We start from the raw sequence: 12,566 nt of genomic DNA, 5'->3' as shown, positions 1-12,566 counted from the left end.
CGATGTAGAAAATATTCATGCACACTGTTTTAGCTACACTGTACAACTATAATTTCAACAAGAAGAGACAGTCCTCAGTGTGGTATTCAGAAAGGTTTACTGACCCGACAACACTGAGTATGAAAAATGAGTACCCACAAGATAATGAGATAACACTGATTACTGGGGAAATCAACTGAGCCTGAACTCCTTCCTCCTGCACTGTCACCCAATAGGATTATTATTTTCTGTAATTCATTATTTTTGTTTGTTTTTTTTTAAATTCTGAACGACATTTTTGACAGATGAGGTGAATAAATCAAGTGTTTTGTGCGCCCCCATGTGGTTCTACAGTGAAATGTAATTATGCCTTCATGAAACTTGGCTGAAACCAAGGGAAGAGAGCCACACGTGGTACTTTAAGTGTGAGATTAATGTGAGAAATAGAAAGAATTTAATTTTTTTTGATTGGAAAAATATTTTCAGAATTTCGAGCACTTGATCCTGCAGGGCTCCATATGGTGCATGTGGCAATCTGGTCGGGGAACATTAGACACAGACACACCCACCGGCCCACAGATGTGGGCAGGAAGCTCTGTATTAAAAAGGAATGTTTATTCTGCCTTCCACGCCTAATTCACCTCTAGCAAACCGCCCGCTGGGTATGACCGTTATATTCTGTGACAAGCATAAGACAGCGGAGGCATTCTCTGCTACTTTCTTTATGCAATTTCTGACCAGGAAAACTCATAAATAAACCTTAAATAAATGCAAAACATGTCATTATACACCAGACTAAAGCGGTCATTTTATTTTTTTTATTCAACACTAGTGCCTAAGAATAGCTCAAAATTTATTGTAGTCTTTCTGAATCTTAGGTCTGATATCTCTGTATTGTGTATAAAAATGGGGGAGAACTTTAAGGCGTTGAGTTTTATGTCAGCTGCGATGTACACTGCTTGACGGATAAGGTGTATTCTTTACCTCCAGTTGCTTTCCTGTTGAAACGGATTTCCAGAAAGGTTAATCTCTTGGAGCTGTGAACATCCCTTTAGACTGTGACGAACATTTTCCAGTTCTACAAAACAGTAAGAGCAAGCACAGATGCTCGATTATTTGTCCTGACTGATAACACTGATTTATTTGGGAACACAAAAATGTAGTTACTTGTGACACAAAATTTTAAATCTCCAGGTTTGGCATATTATCATGCCTTCACAATCAGATTGTTACAGAGATTCATGCTTTTGGAAGCATTTTTGGAAACCTCAAAGAAAGGAAAAGGAATTTCATTTTAGGGAAATCTACAAATCTACAACTGTAAGATAGTAACAGTTTTTAAGGCTTAACCTGGTAAAGCAACATTAAAGCTGAACTGTTTAGTAAAATACAGTTCAGTACTAACATTACCTGAAAGGCAGTTGTGGCTAATATCCAGTCTTTCCAGAGACACGCAGTCGGACAGAGGAGGCAGATGGGTAATGCTGAAAAACACAATAAAAACGGTCAGGCATGCACGCCCCGAGCCCACAGCTGCGATGACATCACTCATAGACTACCTGTTCTTAGACGCAGAAATGAGCTGCAGCAGAGGAAGCCAGCAGACAGACAGGCTGTCCAGAGATGAGACAATGTTGTCATCCAGATACAGCTCCTTCATCAGGATGTGGTTCTTCAGACTGGGGGGCTGCAGGAAACGGAAACATAATCACTTCATAATCACAGGACAGCTATCATTAGAACATAGTGTATGACTTTAACATACAGCATGCTCCATTATCACAAGGTGAACACAACTACCATTCAGTTTATTATAATATAAAACAGTGCACACTGTTACCATATAGTGTAGATTTTTATCATACCACACACAATAATCTGTTTTCACACAGAGTATTCAGTTACCACACAGTAAAACTGCACAGTATTCTCCATTATCACACAGTGCACTCATTTAAGCAATATGATCCAAGCCAAGCAGATGCTTAGATTGGACAACACTGGTTGTGACTCATGGCTGACTCAGGAGGTGACTAAAAGGTACCAGCGACACTCAAATTGTCATCCAGGGAAAGGGAAACAATTCGTGCTTCATAACCTGGGCTCCTTTACATCAAATAACCTGCTCCTGTGGATTTATGGAGCAACCATTTACACGCTGCAGTAGAACCTGGGGTGAACTGTGAGCTCAGAGCCAGCTAGGGACAGTTATTGTCTTTTCATAAAAGACGCAGAATTGGTGAGGATCCATTGAGCAACAGTCTGTGGATGTGCAGGTGTCGTCTGACTATCCAGTTAAAATTGAACTGCTTCCAGTGGTAAGAAACACATTACATGTGTGCTATTCAAGACAACAAAGTACAGTTGGTTTTGTTTCATTATGCTACTCTCTCATAAACTTGCTCCCAACTCTTGACCAGTGAGACTTGTTTCAAGTGTTTTTATCAATGGGAATTGTGACTCATTTCCATTTCTTGCCACATTTTTTTTCAATTAATAATTAACAAAGAATGAACATAACCTATTGTGTAATGTGATTGTGTAATAAGGAGCATGAAAGATGCAATTGCTCTTGCCACTTGTTTGTTCATACCCAGTTAGGGTGATCAGTCTGTCCCAACCTGAGGTTTGTACTGTACCACATATGGAAATCATTTTTAAAAACTGTGTGAAAAGCAACCTAAAGCATTAAAGAAATAAGCTTACTGTGAGTTGAAAAAATGAAGCCTCATGGAATTTGAGGAAGGAGAGATGATTTTAAGCGATATACAAAAACTGAGCAGTGTGAATGGATTACCTCTGTGAGATTGTTGCCTTGCAGTTTCAGGGTGCTAAGGAGAGCACAGTTTTCTATGTCGCCCATGCTAGTGAGGTGGTTGTATCCACAATCAAGGTACAAGAGAGTGTACAATTCGCTCAGCCCTCTGGTACTGATCAGCTGGTTGTGGTCGATCAATAACCTCTGAAGTCTCTTTTGAGACTCCAAACCACCTAAAATGGGAAAATGGAAACAATAAATCAAAATAACAAAGTTACAAGTGAGCGGATAATATGACAGAAGGACCACGGGGAAACAATTGCCCTTTAATGTACTCAGCATTTCATTTCAGACCACTTGTGGGAAGCAATGATGCCTTAAATATTTTCCGTAGACTTCATATCCACACTGAAGGTTAAGTGCAGTTTAAATGTATTTAACCTCTCCTTTATGGGATATTTATTCATGACTTCACAAGCAGAGCATTTTTCACATGCCAAGCCTGCTTCCAGTGTCTCGCTCAAACACTGCCACCAAGTGGACGTGCTGGGTAACTGTCTGAAAACAGAAGACGGTCCGCGTTTTGGGCACTCACCGAGGCGAGAGATGCGGTTATGGGACAGCTCCAGGACGTCCAGGTTAACGGCGTCCTCCAGCCCATGGATCGACGTCAGCTGGTTCCGACTCAGAAGCAGGACCTGTAGTTTGCTCAGATCCTTGCAGTTCACAAATTTGATCTCGTTTTCCTTCAAAACAGAAAAAAGGCTTAGCAGATACCTTAATTCACATAATTACACATTATCCACTTGTACAGAAGCATATTTGCTTATGCATTCAGTGCCTTCCACACAAGCAAAACAGCAGTTAGGAAATGAACTCGCAACCTCTGGGTCACAGGGATAAGTTCTGAAACCCTGAACCACACTGCCACATAAAAGCGATCTCACGAATCAGCTTCCAGCAAGCACGCCCATTAAAAAACGCATGAAGCCGCTGCTCTGGAGGTCAGCGCTGTGTTTTCACCTGCAGGTCGATGTGCCGGAGACCCCTGCACGCACTGAGGCCCTCCAGGGCCAGCAGCCCGCACCGCCGCAGGCTCAAGGCCTGCAGTTTGGTGCACTCAGACAGGGTAGAAAGGCTGCAGCCGGGCAGGTCCTCAAGAGTGACAGTGGTGACCTGTGAGGGAGCAATGTCATATTCAACACTGAGTCAGTCAAATGTTACTTACCATATCTCATTTTGCATGATACCTTTAACAGTCATTTTTTTGCAGAGCATAACACTATTTGTCACTGCACAATGCAGGGAAAGGTACTGAAATACAGATCTATGTGTATACAAACATTTTTAAAAATAACACAATCAGACCAAAGAATTATACAGGACTGAACAGAGCAGCAGAACAAAACAATTGTAATGAACAAAATCAAAGCCAAAGAGCCAAAAAAAAAAGCAAGACCAATTTCAATTTCAATTTCAAAAGCACCAATAATGATTATAGTATTTCATTATACTATTCATATAAAAATAGCATCATGGTACTGAAATCCTACAGTCATTTACAGAGGATAATCAAAGCTAATGAATGTCATTATTTCCAATTAACTTTAGTTCAAGATTAATACCTTGCTTAAGTGAAATTAATAACTGTGCTTCAAGGTACAGCAGATCTGGAAAATGAACTCTTAAGCAAGAGACTGTTTAATAACTACTACATCATGCCGTTGTTATGAGCAGAAGTGTCCAAGCACCTGGTGTTTCTGGAGTTTCTAACCTGTTTGAGTGAGCTCCAGGCAGCGCTCTGCAGAATGGTGTCTATGCTCAGGGGGGGCAGAGCCTTCACCGAGCCCCTCCTGGCGGTCTTGGCGCGCGGCGCCTGCTTCCTCTTATTCAGCAGGGAGAGTTTGGTCCAGGGCACGCAGTCCTTCATCCACTCCAGACGCTTCCGCTCGGCGCCATCGGGCAGACACATCAGGCTGGAGGAGGGTCTCTCACTGCCAGCCTCAGGAGGCTCTGAGCCCCCTGCGCGGCTCCCCTCGGCTGGAGCCGGTTCTCCAGAGCTGGCCCCTGGGTCTGGAACCGGAGCCAGTTCTGCAGCTTTTACACCCGAGGGCCGTGGAAGCTGTCGATCCTCAGGGACCGGCTCTTTCTTTTCCTTTCGACTCTCCTCTCTTCTCGTCTCACTCTCTCCTTGCTCTTCAAGCTCCTTCGCTTCCCTCTCCTCCGACTCCCTCTGCCGCCTTCCCTCCTCTTCCTCCCTCCTACGCTCCGTCTCCAAGCGCTGCCGCTCTTCCTCCTCGGCAGCACATCTTTCCCGCTCCTCTTCCTCTTTTCTCCTCCTCTGTTCCAACGCTTTCTTCCGGGCCCTCTCCTCTTTCTCCTCCCTCTCTTGCTCCGTCTGCTGCTCCATGGTCTTCCTCCACTCGTCTCTCCTGTCATCCTGTGCGGCGGCGCTCTTCTTGCACACCAGGAAGGCTGGGTTGCTGTCTCTGGTCTCTGTGTGCTCAGCCAGTCCTCTCTGTCCAGCCTCTGCTGAGCCCTCCTCTGTATGCTCCAGCTGTCCAGCATTCAGTTCCTGACCATCAAGCAACCAGCATTAAAAATCATGTTGAATTTCATTAGAAAACATACAGCTTGAGCACATTATGTACATCAACTCATGTGATTTCAGTAGTGCTTTTACATTTTCTCCATGCCCTACAGGACTGCAGCACCCTACAGTAATACAGAATGTTCATGTCTTTTTTACCTTTATATTCAATTCCATATATTCTCTTTCCTCTAGATTTACAAATGCCCAGCAGTAATTTTATAAGTCAAGCTCACTGCGGCAACCTCCTCTGTCAATTAAGGAGAGCCTACAACTAGTACACGTGTCCTCCAAAGCACATGCTGCCAGCCATTTATTTTCACCAGGACACCAGCTGAGAAGTACAGGATTTCAGTTATTGTGCAACTAGCAGTAGGCACAAGCAGACTGCAAGCACCCCATCCACCAGAGGAGACGCTACTGAGCAGAGAGACAGGGAATATCCTGCTGAGCACAACCCTGCCTTCACCGGCAATCACTTTAGCCAATTATGTGCCACCTGGCAGAGCTGGCAAAATGTTAAGGGTTTGACTTTAACCTCAGGCATATAACTGCATAAAGAGGTGGTGCTTTGGTTACAAACACCACCCAACAGACACCAATTTTGCTTTGTTTAACCTTCATACATACCCTCATAACTTTCACCAATGAATGTTGTCCTATTACTTACGGTATAGCACACCGTACAGAGGGTGTCAAGTGAGTTTGCAAAGTAAAACAGCTGATATTAAGTACGTGCGTGACAGACAGTAAGTATCTAAACAGCTTGGCGTTTATTTGTTGTACCTCACTGTGGGAGTTCCAGGAAGCAGACTGAACAACGGAGTCCGCAGCTGGAGGCGGCAAAGACTTTGCCGAGCCCCTCCTCACAATCGCGGTCTTCAGCACCGGCCTCCTCTTAGTCTGGGGGGAGGGCTTGGCCCAGGGAGTGAAGTCCTTCACCCACTCCACACACTTCTGCTCCGCACCGTCGGACAGAGGGGTGGAGGCGGAGGAGACCAGCCGCTCAGAGTCCTCCGCCCCAGCTTTGTCCGGACCGAGGAACGGCGGACCCTCACGCTGCTGCTGGCCTGCCTCCACGGCATCTCCGCTGCTGACGGACGCGCGCATCTCATCGGGGCTGGAGCTGACTGAGGACCGGCTGGCTCGGTAAAAGCATTTCAGGCGCCAGTGGCACTGCTCTTCTTCCGATTGGTTCGCCTCGGAAACCGTGTCGCCGCTCTCTGGGCGCTTTCTGCCTCGTTCCAGTCCTTCGGAGGATGACATTGAGTTGGAAGCGTGAAACATCTCTTTTTCACTTTCAGCAGATAAACAGTATGGATTTTCTTTCTCTCCAGGGATCAGGATCTCTTCTTCCTCTTGACTCTCCTCCATACTGCTCCTTTCTCGCTCTTCCTCCTCTTGTTTTCGAAGTTCCTCTGCTTTCCTCTCTTCTATCTCCCTTTGCTGACGCTCTTCCTCCTCTATCCTTTGCTGCCTCTCCAGTTTTTCCTGCTTCCGAATTTCTTCCTCCTTCCTCTTCCTGGCCTCTTCCTCCTGTTTCTGTATGCGCTCCCTCTTCTGCTGATCTTCTTCCTCTTTTTTTCTCCTCTCTTCCTCCTCCCTTCTCTTCTCTTCCTCCAGTCTGATCCTTGCTTCCTCCTCTCTTCTCTTCTCTTCCTCCAGTCTGATCCTTGCTTCCTCCTTTCTTCTCTTCTCTTCCTCTAGTCTGATCCTTGCTTCCTCCTCTCTTCTCTTCTCTTCCTCCAGTCTGATCCTTGCTTCCTCCTCTCTTCTCTTCTCTTCCTCTAGTCTGATCCTTGCTTCCTCCTCTCTTCTCTTCTCTTCCTCTAGTCTGATCCTTGCTTCCTCCTCTCTTCTCTTCTTTTCCTCCAGTCTGATCCTGTCTTCTTCTTGTCTTTTCTTTTCTTCCTTCTGTCTGATCCTCTCTTCCTCTCGTCTCTTCTTCTCTTCCTTCCATCTAATCCTCTCTTCCTCCTTTCTCCTCTCTTCTTCCTCCCGTCTGATCTTCAGTTCCTCTAGTTTTTTCCTGATTTTTTCCTCCTTCTCTTTTCTCTCCTGCTCCAGTCGCAGCTGAACCTCTTTCTTCAGCCTCCTCTCCTCCCTCTTTTCGCTCAGCGCCATGGCATTCTTGGTGCGTACCAGGAATGCTCGGACGCTGGCCTGGATTTTAGTGGCAGCTCTGCACTGTTTCTCCTCGATTTTTTTGCTCTGTTCAGCCTGCACTTCTTCGAAGGCTTGCCTCTCCTCCACCACGTGCTTCTGCAGGCCCGTAATCAGCTCCTGCTCATTAAAGCAATCAGCATTAACACGTGTGCCGTTGGGCAAAAGACAAGCAAAAGCTCTTGAATTTTATCAAACAGACCAAAGATAGCATGGTACCCCACCTGCTGTTTTGATAATTCCTTTGATATTCTACCATTTATTTTACCGTCTTTGGAACCCAGTTCGAGGTGCTGCTGAACCTGCAAAAATAACAAGGAAATTCTTATAATATGAAAGTTACTGGTGTTCACATCAACTTCCCATTCATTAAGGAGAGAAACCACATCTTGGAACTAAATAAGTAAGCACTTTTAAAAGGTACATGCAGAATCCATTATTATAAGATAGCTATCTCACCATGTTATCATATTCTATTCTTTTAAGCTCTTCTTCAAAGAATCTGTGCCTACGCATCCTCCTCTCCTCCTCTTCTTTACGTGCTTTCTGAAGACGCTCCTTCGTCACTTTGTGCTCTGCCAGCCTTTCTTCCTCCTCTGTTTTCAGTCTTCTCTCCAAATTCATCAGTTCAGTCCTGAACTGCCGCTCAGTTTCTAAGTATTCATCAGAATCTGAATGTTGAAGAACAAATTCATAAATAATGATTATGTCTTTGGTGATAGGAAAATTCAGTCACTGAAAGCACATCATGATTTTACTCATTTTGGGGTTTATGAAGCCTCACATTTCTCTTCAATAAGCACAAGTAGTGAAGTGTGAAAATCAAAAAAATTGACAACAGTAATATCTAGAGGTCAGATCTGTAGCCAATAGACAAATTGTTTAGTCAAGAACATCACCTCATGATTTCTATGTAAATCAGGTCACAGTGAAAAAAAAACTATATGCCAGATTTAATGAACTGTTGACCAAATACCAACTCACTTTTACTGTATGCACCAAATCGATGGAAAACATGCACAATACCTTCATCATTGTCTGGTACAAGCTCAGTTGTATTTCCTTTGGATGCAGTCTGTGCATCTTCTGTGCAGAGAACAGACTTTGTTTCCTCTTCTTCAATTTCAGATATGACCTAAATGGAAGTTATTGACACTAGCTCTAATTAATGACTATATACAGCTATTGTGCATTAAGTCAGATAAATCTTTTGTATGTCGGAGAAAACCATAAATTTAACATCAGGTGATTGGTGATTGGCTTACTCGTTTTTTTAATGTGATGAGATCTTCCCCACACTCAGAAGCCAGCTCCTTTAAAAAGTCCTCACAATTATTTGGAGTCACTCCACGTATGCCATCTTTGACGGTACCTGAAAATTTAAAAACGTTTTTAAGACTCAATGAAGGCAAATACAGTTGGGGGCCTGTGAGCTTCCGTCATTAAAAAATATAAATGCACTAGAAGAAAAAAAAACAGCAAGTCTTGAGTCACTGAATCTGCTACTTACTTTTTTCCTCAGGTTCTTCCATAAGCAGGCGTTCAATGGAATTCAATCTGTCTCTCTCCAGTTGAAAACATGAAAGCACTGACTCGGGTATCTCATGAATAACCTAAAAATTATGCAATATTTCATGTATTACTAAATATAAATAATAGCCATAGTTCAAGTTATTTTGGTCTTATTTTCAAAACAGAGAATTAAATGCAAATATGCTACGTTACCAACACACCCATTCCCGATATGAGGATGGCTGAGCTCGTGCTACTATAATATTACAGCAAATAATTACAATAATAATAAGAGAATGAGGAAGAAGAAAAGGAAGAAAAAGCAACACCGTCATCACCAGTGATTTGTAATTTAATAGCACAAGGTAGCAGCTTACCAATTAAATTAACGTTAATTAAATAGTTAGCCAATACCTTTCTTATATTATGGTGAACGGTGGTTACATTATGCTAAATAATACTAGCTAGTTGCTTGCATCAAAACACGGGTTACCTGGCCGCCATCAGAAAGGTCTTCAGCTTCAGAAGAGGTTTCAGATTCAGAGTCGACGTTGCTTTCATTAAGTTTGCTCAACTCCTGAGAAATGTCTTCTTCGATTAACTTATCGTCATCCATTCTCTTTTAGTTGTGGCTAAAATAACTGAACGTTGTAGAGGTGTGCAAAATAAGAAATAAAAAAACGAAAATAACGACGTGATAGATATATGAAAGGGGGTGTACAACACGAGTGAAAAAAAAAGACAAATCAACAGGTACAATTACAAAAGATCTGGCTTGCTAGCTAGTTCTTGCCATTTGACAACCTGGGTAACTGGTAACAATGCAGCTAACTAGCTAGCCGCAAAACAACATAGTCTAGTGCTATATCAGCAACATTGTGGATTCTGTTGCGACGAATGCAAGCAAACTCCTTAACGAGTTACATTAGGAATGATAATTAGCTAGCAAACAATGGGAAATGTAAAATAATAAACAGACTCAAAGAGTCGAACGTGAATTACGAACGTTATCATTAATGTTAATTTAGCTAGTAGTATCTGACACTTGTAGCCTACTTTCAATCCACTTCATAGCGCCCAAGTTGCTATAGAAACAGAAGCAGCATGTCACGGAGACTACGGATTGTAGGTAAGACCAAATCTGACAGTATGCAGAAGCGAATGTAAAATCATGAAAAGTCTATTTCAGTGATTCATTATTTATTTCCGTTTTATTTACAATAACAACATTTACACTACACTATCAAAAGATATATGTTAGCAATAAACAGGAGGTGAGGTGAGCTTTTTACGTGAAGCATTAGCTGAACTGTTGATAACGTAGCCACTGCTTTATAGCCTAATTCAGTGATGTTCAACAGGAATTCTGGTCATTTTGGGGTGATTAACTTCTACTTTAGGATAGGTACTTTAAATAATTAATTGTGCAAAAAGTAATGCTAAATAGACAAATATGATACATATTAACAAATAATATTGGCAATTATCAAACCAAAGGAGCATAACAGGCACTTGAGGGGCAGATGCTTGGGCACCCAGGGTACCTCAAAAATACTTATGTTGCAAAAAACTTTCTTAACACAACTATTCGAACTAAAATTAAAAGCAATGAGCAATGGGAAAAGCAAACTGGATTGGTAAAACGTAAATAGAGAGGACTTCTGTGAATCTGAATAGGGGAACTGCTAAAAAAATCAAAAATCAAAAGCACCTTAACAATATCTGTGATTAATATTGGTGTTTTTTTTTTTTGTTTTTTTCCTCAAAAGGGGACTGCTGCACAGACATCAGGATTCGTCTTGTACACTCTAGTCTCTATGGAAGACATCTGTAGTTACCTTAACAGTACCCTCTTGTGGAAACAATGGGTAAATCATGAACATGCCTTTTTTGTGCTGTCTAATCAGCGGCATAATTTCAATTGTGGGGGTTGAGGTGAATGGAGGTGTCTGATGGTCTTCCCCCAGGAAAGTTTTGCTGCTAATTTGATCCTGCATTTCAGTGGCTTCTGAGCGACTATAAGTGACTAGATTAGAATAGATAAAATCAGATATAAATTGCTTTATATCTTACACACGCCACATATTTGTTCAGCCAAAATTTCACTTTTTCTTTCTTATCTGACCCCCCATAAATTATGCCTACGGTTATAATTCAGGGTGAGGGTGTGTAAATAAAATATAAAAAGATGATGTTTTCAAGTGTCTAGTGCAGACAGAAAGTTAGGAGTGCCCTCCCATTTTGAGTTAGTGGTATCTTAACTGTACACCTTTTAACACTGCAGCAATAAATGTCTCATAACCATGACAAGGTCAATGCTATGTAAAATAGACAAATTTATGCAGTTGGTGATCTGGTTTCCTACCAATGAGCTAGTAAATCATATCCTAAAATGTCAAAGGTCTTCACTAAAACAAAGAATCTTAAATTAATCTTTGCTGGGTGCTCACACAGCATATTTCATCACATTACTGTGTGTCTTTTCATATGGTAATGGAATTGATCAGTATTCCCGCAATCAGAAAGACTTTGCTCTGTATTCTGACTTGCAGACATAATAGTTTACTGAGACAATCGCAGAATTCAAAGGAGACAATACAGTGCTGCTGTGAAAATTTCCATCAAACCATGTGCTGTGATATTATTACAATAAGAGGGCTTGTTTCCCATAACCAGAAAACTCAATTGTGCATTTTCTTTCTTTTTAAAGAGCCAAAACAACCTTCTGACTTTTTCTCAATCATTGTCCCTATTGTTAATCAATGCCAATGAATTGTTATGAAATGTTGGCACTGACAGCAGTAAATGTTTGCTGTTCTGGGGGTGTATTCAATACTTGCTTTGTCAAAAGAAGCAAAGTAGTGAGTGAGAAAGACCATTTAGCAAACCAACTCTCCAAAGAGACATACTGTATATGTGTTACCAGACCTGTTTTTTAAAGGAACCACAACAACAACAACAACAACAATAATAATAATAATAATAATAATAATAATAATAATAATAATAATAATATAAAAGCCAATGTGTAACACAGGTCATTCTGTGTCAGTGCTCAGCCTCAGTCACCAACCAGGGGGACTTTTTTCTTTTCTTTGGGGCTGTTATTGAAGTCAGATGGGGACAGCCCCATTCACTCAAGTTGATAAGAAGCATTACCAAGTTCAATTGCTTTAAAAAGGCCCCATCAGCAAGGCTTGTCTGTTCCTATTAGCGGCAAACTGGCTCCGTCCTTTGTCAGTGAGCAAGGTGTCCAGATCTTTTGTTCCATGTTGGCTGAACGCAGACAGAGACCAGACAGACAGAGGCTGCAGATTTACGCAAAGATTACACCAACAATGGTGTCTCTGCTCCCAGCACTGTCCAAGTTTGGATAAGGCCTGTGTTTATACAGTCAAGGGTTTTCTGTAACTGCACTGTAGCCATTATCTGGCAAAACAGCTTCAAGCGTTTCATTAATAAAATATAGGAAATACAAGTTCATAATATTATCATGAACAGATTGGCCTCCAGCCATCAGGTAGACACTACTCTGCTACTAGCGCTTTATTTACAGCCCATGAA

The 12,566-nt window shown here is 42.0% G+C and overlaps 1 protein-coding gene across 1 annotated transcript in view; it reads right to left on the bottom strand.

Annotated features, from left to right (window-relative positions):
• Positions 1-10,089, bottom strand: part of lrriq1 (leucine-rich repeats and IQ motif containing 1) — a 32,541-nt gene extending 22,452 nt beyond the window's left edge. The window contains exons 1-14 of the mRNA XM_064343000.1: positions 9,496-10,089; positions 9,001-9,103; positions 8,756-8,862; positions 8,517-8,625; positions 7,950-8,161; positions 7,715-7,792; positions 6,114-7,610; positions 4,512-5,312; positions 3,761-3,913; positions 3,333-3,483; positions 2,777-2,970; positions 1,539-1,666; positions 1,390-1,463; positions 964-1,057 (exon numbers count right to left, since the gene is read on the bottom strand). Of these exons, the coding sequence (XP_064199070.1) occupies positions 964-1,057; positions 1,390-1,463; positions 1,539-1,666; positions 2,777-2,970; positions 3,333-3,483; positions 3,761-3,913; positions 4,512-5,312; positions 6,114-7,610; positions 7,715-7,792; positions 7,950-8,161; positions 8,517-8,625; positions 8,756-8,862; positions 9,001-9,103; positions 9,496-9,618 (3,824 nt within the window). The 5' untranslated portion in view covers positions 9,619-10,089. The remainder of the gene's footprint in view (positions 1-963; positions 1,058-1,389; positions 1,464-1,538; positions 1,667-2,776; positions 2,971-3,332; positions 3,484-3,760; positions 3,914-4,511; positions 5,313-6,113; positions 7,611-7,714; positions 7,793-7,949; positions 8,162-8,516; positions 8,626-8,755; positions 8,863-9,000; positions 9,104-9,495) is intronic.
• Between the last annotated feature and the right edge of the window lie 2,477 nt (positions 10,090-12,566).

This window comes from Anguilla rostrata, chromosome 7 (genome assembly GCF_018555375.3).
Source record: "Anguilla rostrata isolate EN2019 chromosome 7, ASM1855537v3, whole genome shotgun sequence".
Taxonomy (NCBI): Eukaryota; Metazoa; Chordata; class Actinopteri; order Anguilliformes; family Anguillidae; genus Anguilla; species Anguilla rostrata.
This window is presented reverse-complemented; position numbering and strand designations above follow the sequence as displayed.